The sequence below is a fragment of the Oncorhynchus masou genome, chromosome 20 (assembly GCF_036934945.1).
Source record: "Oncorhynchus masou masou isolate Uvic2021 chromosome 20, UVic_Omas_1.1, whole genome shotgun sequence".
Classification (NCBI taxonomy): Eukaryota; Metazoa; Chordata; class Actinopteri; order Salmoniformes; family Salmonidae; genus Oncorhynchus; species Oncorhynchus masou.
The window spans coordinates 10,357,609-10,376,070 of NC_088231.1; the positions used below are offsets into that span (position 1 = coordinate 10,357,609).

The following is an 18,462-nucleotide window of genomic DNA, read 5'->3' on the forward strand; positions in this document are numbered from 1 at the left end:
TGCGGTGTAGTTCAATTAGTCATATTGAACTATATTGAAAATTAAAAGAGCCCTGTACTTAAATCAACACATGCATCACTGTTTCTTCAACCATACACTCTGTACACCAACCATTTGCATGCTTACCAACCAAATATAAGGACGAGTTCAATGTCCTAAACGCAAACACCACCTCTTCCTTCCTAATGTGAATCTTGGTCCACCAACCTTTCTATGGCCGGCATTTATATGCCAGGTTCTGAGTCCCACCTCTTCTACCACACATCTATCATAATTGCTCTAATCTTACCTTTGGCCTCACCTCGTGGAGCATGAATATAAATTGCATCTTGTTTTTAAACTCCTTTTGACTACTTGGGACTCAGCCATTTACACTGAAAATAAAGGATCTTATTGGTTGGCGTCATAGCTCAAAATGAAATGTGGTTACTTTTTAAAAAGTATGCAAGCTGTTTTTTGAAATATGGTACTGCTTATCACATTACACATCAAATTTCCTATGATCAGTATCTTTTAAGCAGAGAGCAGACTTGTTTAGAAAGAACAGCATGTTAGCAAGAATAAATTAGAGCACAATAAAATGACTTTATTCCATCTAGTCAGTCAGGTAAATATTCAATGTCCTTGTTCTAGGCTAGGTTTACTGTCTCTCTAAAAGCATATTTACACAAGCCTGTTTCAAATGACAAGTTACCAAATGGTTAATGAGGGGTATGTGGTTAATTACACTTTTTACCCCAAGACACTTCACATGATAACTATACTATGTCAGCTAAAGAACGGTTCCCAGATCTCCCCTGTGCACATCTCAAGCCCCACTGCTTACGTTTCTCCCCGTGAAGGAAAAGCAGTGCTCAGCATATATGGGAACTCCTTCAAGGCTGTTGGAAAAACATTCCTCATGAAGCTGGTTGAGAGAATGCCAAGAGTGTGCAAAGCTGTCATCAAGGCAAAGGGTGGCCACTTTGATGAATATAAAAAAAAAAGATTTGTTTAACACTTTTTGGTTACTACGTGATTCCATATGTGTTATTTCATAGTTTTGATGGGTACACTATTATTCTACAATATAGAAAATAGTAAAAGTAAAGGAAAACATGGAATGAGTAGGTGTGTCGAAACTTTTGACTGGTACTGTGTATATATAGATATATATTATAGATAACACCCTGTTCTTTCTAAACAGTCTGCTCTGAGTGTCACGGATACTGATCATGAAAAGTTGTGATTGTTAATTTGTATTTATGTATATTTCAGTGGTGTATACACTGGCTGTGAATTTTTTAAATTAATTTATAATGCAGCAAGCAATAGCATTTCAAAGAGTAGCTCAGAGCACTCCTTGTTCCATTTAATCACGCCCCATGACGCCAACCAATCAAATCCTTTCTCTTCAGTCTAAAAAGGAAGTAAACAGTGACCGAGAACAATTTAAACGTTGGCGTTTTTATTGTTATTTTTTAGACATTTATTAACCTAATGGAACTAAAATATGACTAATTTAACTGCTAAGCATCACATACTTGCCCCAAGTAGTCTTTAATTCGCGTTGGAGACAGGACTTGGTTGATAGATGTTATCTAGGTGACGCTAACTAGCTGCTAACAATGGCTGACTGTATGGTTTTTCACACTCAAATAGCCTCCATTATGGAGGTGCTAGCGAATGCAGCCGTGGCAGAGATCTGTAAACTCGTAGACGACGACTATGCAGTGTTTCGTTTGGAAATAACTCAAAGCCAGAAAGAAAACAGGGGATTGCGGAGGAAATTACAACTACTGGAACTGAAGGTGGCACGGGAGCGCGCAGAGAAGACAATACGAGAGCGCGTCGTCGCCAGTCGTCCCAGTAGTGCCAAGATCGTCGACCGATATAGAGGAATGGCAAGAGGTACATTTTGCCCCGTTCCCTTCTGACCACATGTGTTTGGATAGTATGCAATAATTCCAGTGATTACTTTATCTTGCAAGAAGTTATGAGAAGTGTTACTTACATCCTTGTCAATTCTAGACTGCGTCAAAACTCAATAGTGTACAACGGTCAATAAAGCATTGACAGCACCTAACCTAACTACCTCTTTTCACCCAATCACTCTCTCAGGTGAAGGACAACTCACTGGAAGCCACAGGAACTTTGTGAAGCCAGCGGGCCACAATACATGGAGAAATGACGAACCCATAGCTGTAGATGAAGGGAGTGGAACCTCAACCCAGCACGTTATCGTAATAGAGGTATGTGCAACAGTGGTCCATTAAAATTACAGTACATCAAATGTGACAAGTTTCAGAAAGGCTTCCCTCAGCTATTCACTTGCTTACATGTGCATCCAAATGTATCTGCCATAGGGGAGACTTCCCTACAGCATTGTTATTCATTTCCCCTCATGTAGTGGTAATAACCTCCCCTCTTTTTGTCAGTCTGCAGATGCAGAGGCTGCAGGCCCTGGGGTCAAGCAGGAGAGATCTGAAGGAGAGGAGAATCCACGGCACAGCAGAGACATCCAGAATGGACCCTATGAAGCCACGGAGGACCCCACCACCGCTGCTGCCGCATCCCAGCCCAGGACCCGACGCAGCATCATGGAGGTCAGTGGAAGGCCGGATGCCGTCCTCAATTCAGAGACAGACACCAAGACTTTAACTGTAACACACAGGCTCTTAGACACAGGATCTGAACAAATATCAGAACCAGAGAGACTGGGGCAGGGGCCACTGGGCTGTCCTCCTGCTCCTGGCTCAGAGTTCTTACCGGTATTTCACCAGAGCCAGAGGCCTGTTCATTCCTGTGGGGATGGTGACACGTTAGACACTGGTGGTGATGATGATCCGTCTTGTTCTTACACTACAGAGATGGACCCTGGCAACATATCCTTGGGTTTAGAGAGACAGACTGATATGTTTAGAGGGGAATGGAACCGGTATAGTAGTAGTGTATACTCTGAAGGGTGCCTAGATAAGAAAGAGGGGGTTATAATCGTGGATGAGGTGAAAGTGGAGGGTGACACCCCTCTGACATGGAATGCAGACAAGACTCACTTAGGGGAAGGACACTCACAGGGCAACACCAGTGAATTCTTAGACTACAGGGAAAGCTTAGAGACAAATCCAAATGTTACAACCCACTCCCCTTTACACGTGTTCAGGAATCGCGACCCAGTGTCTACGTCAATGGCACCTTCCGATTCACACAGCCATGTCCTTTTCGATCAGGCATGGAACTCAAATGACAGGGCTAGAGTCCAGGCTCGGGGAGGGGGAGGAATATCAGGCGGTAGTAAAGAAAAACGGTTCCTCTGCATGTTCTGTAGCAAAGGCTTCAGCTGCTCCCAGAAGGTGGAGATCCACCAGAGGGTCCACACGGGGGAGAAACCCTACAGCTGTACCCAGTGTCACATGCGTTTCACCCAGGCTGGTGACCTGAAGAGGCATCAGAGGGTCCACACAGGGGAGAAACCTTACAGCTGCCCCCAGTGTGAGAAGAGGTTCTCCCGCCACCACCATTTGAAGATGCACTTGAAGGTCCACACAGGAGAGAGGCCGTTCGTCTGAACGCACTGCTGGTAGAGGTTCCCAGAAAGGTGCTACCTTCGTATACACCAGCAGAAAAAACATTCCACTCTATAACACAACTTCTGACGTTTAAATCAAACCCTGCATTGTTGTCTGCAGAAAAGACCCACAGATGCATTTGTAATAACGAGAGTATCAGATTTCAGTGTTTAATATTCCTGGGTAGAATATTGCGTCCAGACATTGTGTGATATATGGAAATGTGTGAGCTGAAAAAGTCTGTTACATATTGTGTTTGTACCGTGTAGGCTATATGATGTTCACAAATGACTTTCATTTACTTCTGTTCAACTACTTAATTTTTTCTCAGACTCTTTTTGCTCATTTTTATTTGAGTCATTTGTATGTGTGGTTTTCATATGGTGTATTTAAAACGTGTTTGTTTAATAAACACAAAATGGGACATTTCATTCTGACTTTCATTGAAATTTCCTTTTAATATACTGTGCTTTAAGAACATATTCAGACCCCTTGACTATTTCCACATTTTTTACATTTTAGAATAAGGCTGTGAAGTTTCATTTCTTTTTTCTCCCCCTCAATCTACACACAATACCCCATAAGGAAAAAGTGAAAACAGGTTTTTAGAAAATAAATGCCTCATTTACATAAGTATTCAGACCTTTTGCTATGAGACACGAAATTGAGCTCGGGTGCATCCTGTTTCCATTGATCATCCTTGAGATGTTTCAACAGCTTAATTGGAGCCCACCTGTGGTAAATTTAATTTATTGGACATGATTTGGAAAGGCACACACCTGTCTATATAAGGTCCCATATTTGACAGTGCATGTCAGAGCAAAACCATGTCTTGAGGTTGAAGGAATTGTCCTTAAAGTGCATAGACAGGATTGTGTCGAGGCACAAATCTGGGGAAGGGTACCAAAACATTTCTGCAGCATTGAAGGTCCCCAAGAACACAGTGGCCTCCATAATTTTAAATGGAAGAAGTTTGGAACCATCAAGACTCTTCCTACAGATGACCGCCCAGCCAAACTGAGCAATCGAGGGAGAAGGGCCTTGGTCAGGGAGGTGACCAAGAACCTGATGGTCACTCTGACAGAGCTCCAGAGTTGCTTTGTGGAGATGGGAGAACCTCCCTGAAGGACAAACATCTCTGCAGTGCTCCACCAATCATGCCTTTATGGTAGAGTGGCCAGACTGAAGCCACTCCTCAGTAAAAGCCACATGACAGCCTGCTTGGAGTTTGCCAAAATGCACATAAAATCTTCAAACAAGATTCTTTGGTCTGATGAAACCAATATTGAACTCTTGGCCTGAATGCCAAGCGTCAAGTTTGGCGGAAACCTGGCACCATCCCTACAGTGTTTCATGGTGGGGGCAGCATCATGCTGTGGGGATGTTTTTCAGAGGCAGATAATGGGAGACTAATCGGGATCGAGGGAAAGATGAACGGAGCAAAGTAAAGAGAGATCCTTGATGTAAACCTGCTCCGGACCTTATCCTGGGGCCAAGGTTCACCTTCCAACAGGACAATGACCCAAAGCACACAGCCAAGACAACACGGGTGTTGCTTCAGGACAAGTCTCTGAATGTCCTTGAGTGGTCCAGCCAGAGCCCAGACTTCAACCCGATCTAACATCTCTGGAGAGACCTGAAAATAGCTGTGCAGTGATGCTCCCCATTCAACCTGAAAGAGCTTGAGAGGATCTGCAGGGAAGAATGGGAGAAACTCCCCAAATACAGGTGTGCCAAGCTTGTAGTGTCATACTCAAGAAGTCTCAACACTGCTTAAGGTGCTTCAACAAAGTACTGAGTAAAGGGTCTGAATCCTTATGTAAATGTCATATATCTGTTTATGTTTAATAAATGTGCAAAAATGTCTCAGCCTGTTTGTGCTTTGTCATTATGGGGTATTGTGTGTAGATTGATGAAAGGGAAATAGACTATTCATACACACAACAGCGCTTTATAACCAATATACACTTACTAAATATACATACACATACCCAGACACTAACAAACACAATGTACACTTCAAAATAGTCTAGTCAGGGTTGTATGACTTGACTTATGATAGCTACCTTATTTATCCACAACATATTTATGTCTACCATGATGGGTTTAACAACAGTGAAGTCATTCTGTAACTACAGTATAGGACTCAAGTGTAGTGGGGATGGGTAAACACTCCATGTTGAAAGTGTGTTTATCTGTGTGTACGTACCTGAGGGAGTATATGTCTGTAGTCTGTATCACCTCTCTCTTCCAGGAGGAGGGTCCAGAGGTGCTGCTGGTGAAGGAGGAGGGGTGTGAGGAGGGTCTGGGGAACCCTGGGGGGACCATGGTCATGGAGGACAACCAGACTACACTTCCTGAACCCACAGAGGACCCAGCTGAGCAGCACAGGACCACACACAGTCTCAGTGAGGTGAGTTCACTGTGAACTACTGTCTGAATGGTATTAGCCTCTCAGAGTAAGAGTGCTGATCTAGGATCAGTTTTGCCTTTTTAGATCGTAATGATTAAGACCTGATCCTCAATCAGCACTTTTACTCAGGGTATCTCAGAGTAGGAGTGCTGATCGCTGTTCATAATAAATATGATTGTATGGACAGATCCTATATCAGCACTCCTACACCAAGACACTTTGTGGATACGGGCCCAGGTCTTGATTAATTTAGTCTTAACCTTTCTCGGGCAGACGTTCCGCTAGCGGAACCTCTCGACAACATTCCACTGAAATAGCAGCACGCGACATTCAAAAATATTTTTTAGAAACATGTAACTTTCACACATTAACAAGTCCAATAGAGCAAATGAAAGATAAACTTCTTGTTAATCTACCCATCGTGTCCGATTTCAAAAAGGCTTTACAGCGAAAGCACAACATATGATTATGTTAGGTGATAGCCAAGTCAAAAAAACTGCCATTTTTCCAGCCAAAGATAGGAGTCACAAAAAGCAGAAATATAGATAAAATTAATCACTAACCTTTGATGATCTTCATCAGATGACACTCATAAGACATCATGTTACACAATACATGTATGTTTTGTTCGATAATGTGCATATTTATATCCAAAAATCTTAGTTTGCATTGGCGCGTTACGTGTAGTGTTTTGATTCCAAAACATCCGGTGATTTTGCAGAAATACTCATCATAAACATTGATAAAAGATACAAGTGTTATTCACAAAATTAAAGATAGACTTCTCCTTAATGCAACCGCTGTGTCAGATTTTTGTTTTACTTTACGGATCTGAGTACAGCCCAATCCAGCCAAAGAAATATTCGCCATGTTGGAGTCAACAGAAGTTAGAAATAACATTATAAATATTCCCTTACCTTTGATGATCTTCATCAGAATGGACTCCCAGGAATCCCAGTTTGACTATAAATGACTGATTTGTTCCATAAAGTCATCATTTATGTCCAAATAGCCACTTGTTGTTAACGTGTTCAGCCCAGTAATCCATCTTCATGATGCGCGAGCACTACGTCCAGAAAAAAACTCAAAGTTCCGTTACAGGTCGTAGAAACAAGTCAAACGATGTATGGAATCAATCTTTAGGATGTTTTTAACATAAATCATCAAGGTTCCAACCGGAGAATTCCTATGTCTGAAGAAAAGCACTGGAACGAGAGCTAACTCTGTCGGGAGCGCACGTCACGAGCCTGAGACACTCTGCCAGACCCATGACTCATTCAGCTCCCATTCCCCCTCCTTTATAGCAGAAGCCTGAAAAAAGTTTCTAAAGACAGTTGACATATAGTGGAAGCCTTAGGAAGTGCAAAATCATATCAGATTTCTTGATCCTCTCCCTCTATCTCTTACAGTCAGTAGACAAAGAGGATGGGATGCCTGATCTGCAGCTGGTCAAAGAGGAGACAATAGAGAACAAACCAGAGAGTGTACTAAAGATCTGGGATGAAGGTAAGGGAGAAATACATATCGAGAACATTTATATACTATGTGTATATATACATCAATAGGAATAGAGATGCACCTGCATAAAATGAAATAAATACAACTTGTGTTTATCTACTAAAACAAACATTATAATGTTTGAACTTGACCAGGTAATTGACTCAAACTCCATATGTTGAGTTTTCTGCCATGTAACCTCTTCCTGCAGGTGGTTGGCTCGAAGCTAACAGAGGAGACTGGGCGGTCATCTTGGATTCCCAGACCGGTGCAGCCAAGGTTCCTGTGGACGACGTCACCGAGCAGGCCAGGACCGGAGGCGACATAGTGGAGGTCAGTGGATGGGAAAGTGTCCTCAGCTCTGGGCTGGGCAACAACACTGTTAACCACAACCAGAAACAGACAGTCGAACACAAAACAACATCTCCATGATAACAGACTGGCTGAGACTAGGGCGAGGTGTAGATTTGGTCTACGGGGACGGGGTGTCCGTATGTGGTGGGAAAGAACAGACACGGCTAGTGATGCTCCTATAGTTGTGATTCACATAGACTGATGGCGCATCAGGTTAACCCCCGTACAGGTATTGCCTTTAGCCTGCCTTCGATTAGCCTGATGACTCCAAATTATTTATCTTCTTATTTAGCTTCACACTTTACTCTGAGACTGCCATCATTGAAGTCATTTGTGGTGATGAGGGGCGTTGTACAAAACAAAGTCATCAGCGTTTGTATCCTCTCTAACCAATCAGAGTATTTGTATTCATGAAGGATATCGTTGTGGAAATCTGTTGAAGCTCAAGTCGGCTACACAATGCAATGCTCTTTCTATTGGCTGGCTGGCTATCTATGTAGCAAGCTAGCAAACATAGCTACAAACAATAATACCAAATATAATATCAGCATGTGACGTAGCTATTTAGCTGTTAAATCGCCTAAACAACCTGCAATATCAATCTCACCATGTTCAACCTGCAGATTGATGTGCCTCACAGTGGAGTCTAACATTGGCAACAGCAAATATACTTTTGAGGAGATGCCAGCATGGTGCATTCTGAGTAATTCAAAAACTCAACATCAGCACAATGTTTGTCAAGAAGAAGTACATTACAAATATTTTCAGAGATTTTAAATAACTAACTTGCTATCTGTAATATCATATAGCTTTGGAATCGTGACATTATGTACTTTAGAGGAAAATAGGCATGTTTCTCGACATATACAATGACTTTGAGAAGGGAATGCGTGATGATTAGCTTAGAAACCGCGTGACGCAGTATGACAACATGAATGCGATTGGTCGACAGTCTGCTGGGTGGGGCTTTATAAGTTGCTTCATTCATTGGATTCCTATCTCCTTTCTGTAACATCTTTGTCAACGGCACCATGCAATGCACCCTGGACTAAAGAGGCAGACAAATAGGAAAAATGTGCAAGACCCTCTGTTAAATTGCACATTTCTTGAGGTAGGAATATCACAAAAATATGTTCCAAGGCTTATTGGAGAGAAGACATCCTCCCTGAGTTATGACATTGGCCAGTATTGAAATCTGAGATGTATGATAGATGTTTTCATGATCTAAAGTAATATTCCTATTAACTTCCAGTGTAGTGAGAGACTTAACACGGTGCTACATCATACCGGACGCTTTTCTGCCTGCTTGAACGCCAGTAACTCAGATACACATGAAAACATGAAATGGCCCAGGGAATCGATAGAACATCACTCAGAGATGCACAAAAACAATATAACATTCAAAATGGGTGAACCTTGCCTTTAAGGCAGCTACTATATATACAAATATTACATGACATTACATTTGCACTTTTCACAACACCTTAAGTATGTGCCCTCAGGCCACTACTCCACAACATCTTATTTACAACACAAAATCCATGTGTACGTGTGTGTAGAGTGCGTGTGTTAGCATGTGTATGTTTGTGTCTGTTCCTATGTGTGTGTCTCTTCATAGTCCCCGCTGTTCCATAAGGTGTATTTATCTGTTCTTTAAATCTGATTATACTGCTTGCATCAGCTACCTGATGTGGAATAGAGTTCCATGTAGTCATGGCTCTATGTAGCACTGTGGTCCTCCCATAGTCTGTTCTGAACTTTGGAACTGTGAATAGACCTCTGGTGGCATGTCTTGTGGGGTATGCATGGGTGTCTGAGCTATTTGCTAGTAGTTTCAACAGACAGCTCGATGCATTCAACATTTTTACAGTACTTACAAAACAGGTGATGAAGTCAATCTCTCCTCTACTTTGAACCATGAGAGATTGACATGCATATTATTAATGTTAGCACTCCGTGTACATTTAAGGGCCAGCCGTGCTGCCTCGGTTCTGAGCCAATTGTAATTTTCCTAAGTCCATATTTGTGCGCCAAAACTAGGGCCTGTAGAACCTGCCTTATTGATAGTGTTGTTAAGGCGGCAGAGCAGCACTTTATTATGGACAGACTTCTCCCCAGATTTAGTTGAAGTTTGGGGTTTAGAGTATCAAAGCCAATGACGAATTTTCAAACCTCCGCTTTATCCATGTGTGTTCTGGCTCTGGCCCAACCCATCGGTTTCTGGACCAATCAGTCGGCGCCGAATGTGTTCACATTGGTGAAGGGTCTGGGAGGTACTCAGATCCAGACTCATTGCGGAGAAGAAAATTACAGTTGCAGTCGGAGGCTTACATACACCTTAGTCAAATATATTTCAACTCCGTTTTTTGCAATTCCTGGCATTTAATCCTCGTAAAAATTCTCTGTCTTAGGTCAGTTAGGATCACCACTTTATTTTAAGAATGTGAATAGTAGAGAGATTTATTTCGGCTTTTATTTCTTTCATCACATTCCCAGTGGGTCAGAAGTTTACATGCACTCAATTAGTATTTGGTAGCATTGCCTTTCAATTGTTTAACTTGGGTCAAACGTTTCGGGAAGCCTTCCACAAGCTTCCCACAATAAGTTGGGTGAATTTTGGCCCATTCCTCCTGACAAAGCTGTTGTAACTGAGTCAGGTTTGTAGGCCTCCTTGCTCGCACACGCTTTTTCAGTTCCGCCCACAAATGTTCTATAGGATTGAGGTCAGGGCTTTGTGATGGCCACTCCAATACCTTGACTTTGTTGTCCTAAAGCCATTTTGCCACAACTTTGGAATTATGCTTGGGGTCATTGTCCTTTTGGAAGACACATTTGCGACCAAGCTTTAACTTCTGACTGATGTCTTGAGGTGTTACTTCAATATATCCACATTATTTTCCCACCTCATGATGCCATCTATTTTGTGAAGTGCACCAGTCCCTCCTGCAGCAAAGCACCCCCACAACATGATGCTGCCACCCCCGTGCTTCACGGTTGGGATTGTGTTCTTCGGCTTGCAAGCCTCACCCCTTTTCCTCCAAACATAACGATGGTCATTATGGCCTAATAGTTCTATTTTTGTTTCATCAGACCAGAGGACATTTCTCCAAAAAGTACAATCTTTGTCCCCATGTGCAGTTGCAAACCGTAGCCTGGCTTAATTATGGCAGTTTTGGAGCAGTGGCTTCTTCCTTGCTGAGCAGGCTTTCAGGTTATGTCGATATAGGACTTGTTTTACTGTGGATATACAGTGCCTTGCGAAAGTATTCGGCCCCCTTGAACTTTGCGACCTTTTGCCACATTTCAGGCTTCAAACATAAAGATATAAAACTGTATTTTCTGTGAAGAATCAACAACAAGTGGGACACAATCATGAAGTGGAACAACATTTATTGGATATATCAAACATTTTTAACAAATCAAAAACTGAAAAATTGGGCGTGCAAAATTATTCAGCCCCCTTAAGTTAATACTTTGTAGCGCCACCTTTTGCTGCGATTACAGCTGTAAGTTGCTTGGGGTATGTCTCTATCAGTTTTGCACATCGAGAGACTGAAAATTTTTCCCATTCCTCCTTGCAAAACAGCTCGAGCTCAGTGAGGTTGGATGGAGAGCATTTGTGAACAGCAGTTTTCAGTTCTTAACACAGATTCTCAATTGGATTCAGGTCTGGACTTTGACTTGGCCATTCTAACACCTGGATATGTTTATTTTTTAACCATTCCATTGTAGATTTTGCTTTATGTTTTGGATCATTGTCTTGTTGGAAGACAAATCTCCGTCCCAGTCTCAGGTCTTTTGCAGACTCCATCAGGTTTTCTTCCAGAATGGTCCTGTATTTGGCTCCATCCATCTTCCCATCAATTTTAACCATCTTCCCTGTCCCTGCTGAAGAAAAGCAGGCCCAAACCATGATGCTGCCACCACCATGTTTGACAGTGGGGATGGTGTGTTCATTGTGACGAGCTGTGTTGCTTTTATGCCAAACATAACGTTTTGCATTGTTGCCAAAAAGTTCAATTTTGGTTTCATCTGACCAGAGCACCTTCTTCCACATGTTTGGTGTGTCTCCCAGGTGGCTTGCGGCAAACTTTAAACAACACTTTTTATGGATATCTTTAAGAAATGGCTTTCTTCTTGCCACTTCCATAAAGGCCAGATTTGTGCAATATACGACTGATTGTTGTCCTATGGACAGTCTCCCACCTCAGCTGTAGATCTCTGCAGTTCATCCAGAGTGATCATGGGCCTCTTGGCTGCATCTCTGATCAGTCTTCTCCTTGTATGAGCTGAAAGTTTAGAAGGACAGCCAGGTCTTGGTAGATTTGCAGTGGTCTGATACTCCTTCCATTTCAATATTATCGCTTTCACAGTGCTCCTTGGGATGTTTAAAGCTTGGGAAATCTTTTTGTATCCAAATCCGCTTTAAACTTCTTCACAACAGTATCTCGAACCTGCCTGGTGTGTTCCTTGTTCTTCATGATGCTCTCTGCGCTTTTAACGGACCTCTGAGACTATCACAGTGCAGGTGCATTTATACGGAGACTTGATTACACACAGGTGGATTGTATTTATCATCATTAGTCATTTAGGTCAACATTGGATCATTCAGAGATCCTCACTTAACTTCTGGAGAGAGTTTGCTGCACTGAAAGTAAAGGGGCTGAATAATTTTTGCACGCCCAATTCTTCAGTTTTTGATTTGTTAATAAAGTTTGTAATATCCAATAAATGTCGTTCCACTTCATGATTGTGTCCCACTTGTTTTTGATTCTTCACAAAAAAATACAGTTTTATATCTTTATGTTTGAAGCCTGAAATGTGGCAAAAGGTCGCAAAGTTCAAGGGGGCCGAATACTTTCGCAAGGCACTGTAGATACTTTTGTATCTGTTTCCTCCAGCATCTTCACATCCCCCTCTACTGGGGGATGGATGTAAAAATTGCTCAAAATCTGCCATTGGAGCCCATACAAATTAGAACCAAGGTTGTCTTGTTAAAACTTTTTAATTCTCTTACTTTAAATACTATGACTGTTTTCTCATTAGCTGAGATTTTTGTTTGAAATGTCCCATACTTTGTTGATATCTTTATCAAGGCCCTGCATACCCCTAATAATATACATTTTCGGGTGCAGGGTGTGCTATTAGCATGCTAACACTCATTTAAACAGGCTGGTAGAATAGTTAGCATAGTTTGTCATCGTTATCATTCACTGTCTGAAGTAACTTAAGTGTAGTGGAGTTGACTAATGACTGACATGAATATATATATATATAATTCACAACATTTGGACGGAAGCTATAATCTAGTTATATATATTTTTAACTTTCTGTGTCATTATTGCTTGAATTCAGGCTTGGCTGAAGTGCTTTCAATGGGAAAGATTGCTTCAGTACCACACTTCTGTGATTTTCGTTGAAAACGTCACTGTCCCATGTGGAGTGTATGACCATCTTGTTGAAATCAAATACAAAATTGAACCTGTGCTGACTGACTTGGTTATTTTTGTATCATTGCAGGGACTGAGTTTCCTATATCTCAGCCCAACCAAAACATACTTCATTCTTGAATCAACACAGGGATTTTCTTTAAAACAATAAACTCCAATGTTTCCATATGGTTAGGTAGTTGACTGTGGTTAGCATTTTATAATGTCATGTTTCTGTGTGTACAGAAAGGTGTTTCTTATATAAAAATGTATCAATTTGTATTTACAGTCTGCAGTCCATGAGGACGTGCGGATATCTGGTGTTGCTGGCAGGAGAGACTGGACCTCTGAAGTGGCTGGTCTCAAACCCTGGCCCCGGATCAGGACACTGGATCAGGAGCCGTCGCTCTTCCTTCGCGAGTCAGAACCAGGACCCAACCGCGAAGGACAGAGACCCCACCACCACACAGAACACAACCAGTGGACAGGTGGACTGAATAACAGTCCTGGTGGTCATCAGAGAGACAGAGGCTCCAGTCATGTATCCGGTCTGCAGCCCAGACCCTTCTCTTCACAGTCTCAGTGCAGGGATGGAGCAGGATCTGGGGCTGATAAAAATAGACCCTCCTGTTCCTATGATACAAACACCACAGTATCCATGATGAACAGAGCAGGTCACCTTGGGCTTCAGCCTTCACAGAGAGTGGTGGGAGACCCATCTGGTGGGAGTCTAACAGGAAGTCTGTCTTCTCCTTCAGGGTCTTGTCTAATGCCTGGTGACTGGATTCATAGAAAGCCTGGGCCTGGGTCTAGCCTTTCTCAGTTACCTCATGGTTACCCCACCAATACAGACAGGGTCACGATAGGCGTTCACCACAAGAAGTACTTATCCTGTAACACAGCACACAATCCCAACCACACCCAAACAATGGCTAGAGGTCAAGGAGGGAGCTCAAATACTAACCACCTGAGGGTGGTTGCTCCTACTTCTACCTCCTCTGGTGTCATTGGGACACAACGTGGGAGGCCGAGCATTAGGACGGACGCCGACAAGCCATACACTTGCCCCACGTGTGGGAAGCGCTTCACTGAGGCGAACTATGTGAAGAGGCACCAGACCGTTCACACCAAGGAGAGGCCCTTCAAGTGCAAACGATGTTACAAGAGCTTCTCCTTCCTGAGTAGCCTTATCAGACATAGGAGTATCCACAACGTGGAAAAATTGTAGCAGTGTAGGCTTGAGATGTACACAGGGGATATCTGGGAACCATTATTTAGCTTAGCAATTCTCAACTGGTAGGTCGCAGGAAGGTTTGGAATGGGTGACGGGTGTCTAAGTAAAATTTTTTATATATACAGTTGAAGTTGGAAGTTTACATAAACCTTAGCCAAATACATTTAAACTCAGTTTTTCACAATTCCTGACATTTAATCCTATTAAACAATTCCCTGTCTTACGTCAGTTAGGATCACCACTTTATTTTAAGAATGTGAAATGTCAGATTAATAGTAGAGAGAATGATTTATTTCAGCTTTTATTTCTTTCATCACATTCCCAGTGGGTCAGAAGTTTACATGCACTCAATTAGTATTTGGTAGCATTGCCTTTAAATTGTTTAACTGGGCCAAAAGTTTTGGGTAGCCTTCCACAAGCTTCCCACAATAAGTTGGGTGAATTTTGGCCCATTCCTCCTGACAGAGCTGGTGTAACTGAGTCAGGTTTGTAGGCCTTCTTGCTCGCACATGCTTTTTCAGTTCTGACCACACATTTTCTATAGGATTGTGGTCAGGGCTTTGTGATGGCCACTTCAATACCTTGACTTTGTTGTCCTTAAGCCATTTTGCCACAACTTTGGAAATATGCTTGGGGTCATTGTCCATTTGGAAGACCCATTTGCAACCAAACTTTAACTTCTTAACCCATGTCTTGAGATGTTGCTTCAATATATACACACAATTTTCCTGCCTCATGATGCCATCTATTTTGTGAAGTGCACCAGTCCCTCCTGCAGCAAAGTACCCCCACAACATGATGCTGCCACCCCCGTGCTTCACGGTTGGGATGGTGCTCTTCGGCTTGCAAACCTCCCCCCTTTTCCTCCAAACATAACGATGGTCATTATGGCCAAACAGTTCTATTTTTGTTTCATCAGACCAGAGGACATTTCTCCAAAAAGTATGATATTTGTCCCCTTGTGCAGTTGAAAACCGTTGTCTGGCTTTTTTATGGCGGTTTTGGAGCAGTTGCTTCTTCCTTGCTGAGCGGCCTTTCAGGTTATGTCGATATAGGACTTTTACTGTGGTTATAGATTTGTAGTACCTGTTTCCTCCAGCATCTTCACAAGGTCCTTTGCTGTTGTTCTGGGATTGATTTGCACTTTTCGCAAACAAAGTACGTTAATCTCTAGGAGACAGAACGCGTCTCCTTCCTGAGCGGTATGACGGCTGCATGGTCCCATGGTGTTTATACTCGCATACTACTGTTTGTACAGTTGAATGTGGTACCTTCAGGCGTTTGGAAATTGCTCCTAAGGATGAACCAGACTTGTGGAGGTCTCCAATTTTTTTTCTGAGGTCTTGGATGATTTCTTTTGATTTTCCCATGATGTCAAGCAAAGAGGCACTGAGTTTGAAGGTGGGCCTTGAAATACATCCACAGGTTGACCTCCAAATGACTCAAATTATGTAAATTAGCCTATCAGAAGCTTCTAAAGCCATGCCATAATTTTCTGGAATTTTCCAAGTTGTTTAAAGGCACAGTCAACTTAGTCTATGTAAACTTCTGACCCACTGGAATTGTGATGCAGTGAATGATAAGTGAAATAATCTGTCTGTAAACAACTGTGTCATGCACAAAGTAGATGTCCTAACCTACTTACCAAAACTATAGTTTGTTCACAAGAAATTTGTGGAGTGGTTGAAAAACGGGTTTTAATGACTCCAACCTAAGTGTATGTAAACTTCCGACTTCAACTGTATATATGTGTAAATATATATAATACATATATACTGTATTTTTCTTCTTTATTTTTTACAAAAATATTAGTCTCAACTTAGACGACTTAAACCAGGTAGAAAGTGTGTAGAAATGATAATGAACTTACATTTTTCAGAAAATAAATTACTTTGAAGATTTTTTAAATCACAGTATTTTAATATAGAGCTATTAGCGGTGCCATTTTGATTAATTTTGTGTTCTCAAACCAGTGAGTAATTATTGACAATGAAAGAGGCGGGAATGTTGTTCCATTGTCATATAATTGCTACGGTATATTGGGTCGCGACTGAGGCGATCTGGTTCAATTTGGGTCCCGAGGGAAAGCCAGTTGATAACCATTCTCGTTAGCTGACATATTATAGTCATCATGTGAAGTGTACTGGGGTAAGAGTTTTTACAATTATTTTTACTAAGTCCCTCAGTTGAGCATCTGGGTCACATTGTCACATGATACTGACTTGTTGTTTGATGTTCTGGCATAGCCAAAATATTGTAATTTTATTGAAGTTGAACACTATTTACTAATGTTTGGGGGTGGGCATCGATACAGTTATATATCAGGATATTATTTTTTACAATATATTGTATCGTTTTGACTATCACAATATTATTTTTGCGTTAGTCGGCTGTACCTGCACCGAAACTCCAGGATTTTTCCTTCACATCTGGTTCTCCATCTTCTTTTTCAAGATGGATCCAAGATGTTTTCAGCACTTATTTTCATGACTGAATAAAACGAGTTCTGTAATGGCTCTCTTGTCCCAATGCAGTAGACATATGTTGAGCAATATGTTTGGAACATCGAATTGCAATAAAGTTACAGTATTGAATCCCAATACATATAGAAGCGTGAGAATCGCAATACATATCGTTTCGGCACCTAATTATCGTTTTGGTATCGTATCGAGAGGTCCCTGGCAATTTCCAACATTACATACGAACATATACTGAACAAAAATATAAACATGCAACAATTGCAACATTTTTACTAAGTTACAGTTCATATAAGGAAATCAGTCAATTGAAATAAATTCATTAGGCCCTAATCTATGGATTTCACATGACTGGACAGGGGTGCAGCCATGGGTGGGCCTGGGAGGGCATAGGTCCACCCAATGGGGAGCCAGCCCCAGCCAATCAGAATGAGTTTTTCCCCACAAAATGGCTTTATTACAGACAGAAATACTCCTCAGTTTCATCAGCTGTCCGGGTGGTTGGTCTCAGATGATCCCGCCGATGAAGAAGCTGGATGTGGAGGTCCTGGGCTGGTGTGGTCACACCTGATCTGTGCTTGTGAGGCCGGTTGGACATACTGGCAAAATCTTTGAAACGACATTGGAGGCAGCTTATAATAGAGAAAATAACATTCGGGCTCCTGAGTGGCGCAGCGGTCTAAGGCACTGCATCTCAGTGCTGGAGACGTCACTACAGACCCTGGTTCAATTCCAGGCTGTATCACAACCGGCCATGATTGGGAGTCCCATAGGGCGTTAAGGTTTGGCAGGGGTTGGCCGTCATTGTAAATAAGAATTTGTTCTTAACTGACTTGCCAAGTTAAATAAAGGTTGAAATAAAAATTCTCTGGCAACAGCTCTGGTGGACATTCCTGCAGTCAGCATGCCAATTGCACGCTCACTCAAAACATGAGACATCTGTGTCATTGTGTTGTGTGACAAAACTGCACATTTTAGAGTGGCCTTTTATTGTCAACAGTTCAAGGTGCACCTTTATAATGATCATTCTGTTTAATCAGCTTCTTGATATGCCACACCTCTCAGGTGGATAGATTATCTTGGCAAAGGAGAAATGCTCACTAACAGGATGTAAACAAAATTTGAGTGAAATAAGCTTTTTGTGCGTAGGGAAAATTTGTGGGATCTTCTATTTCAGCTCATGAAAATTGTGACCAGAACTTTACATGTTGCGTTTATATTTTTGTTCAGTATATTTACCCTCTGAATTTGTTTTTTCTTATGTTCTATTCATAAAATATACCATATTTTTTATAACACCTTTATAACAAGCCAAGTCTGCTGAGATGTAAACCTGAGGTCTTGCTTTCATTGGGGAACAAGTCCAAAAACAACCCTTACTGTGGCCTTTCCCCTATAGTCCTCCCATGGCACTATGTAGTAGCTAAAGATATTTTTTCATCCTCCCCTGTATCCACTTTAATCTCCCATATCTGTTATTATGTGTATTATGGTTATGAATATCCCAATG

At 41.8% G+C, this 18,462-nt stretch overlaps 1 protein-coding gene across 1 annotated transcript; it reads left to right on the forward strand.

The window, feature by feature from the left end:
• The first annotated feature begins 1,395 nt into the window (after positions 1-1,395).
• On the forward strand, positions 1,396-17,695 carry LOC135506932 (uncharacterized). Its single transcript, XM_064926366.1, has 7 exons — positions 1,396-1,890; positions 2,101-2,231; positions 2,418-2,585; positions 5,803-5,961; positions 7,371-7,467; positions 7,670-7,791; positions 13,531-17,695. Exons 1-7 carry the CDS (start codon positions 1,608-1,610, stop codon positions 14,467-14,469), a joined length of 1,899 nt encoding a protein of 632 aa, XP_064782438.1. The 5' UTR covers positions 1,396-1,607; the 3' UTR covers positions 14,470-17,695.
• The last annotated feature ends 767 nt before the right edge of the window (positions 17,696-18,462 follow it).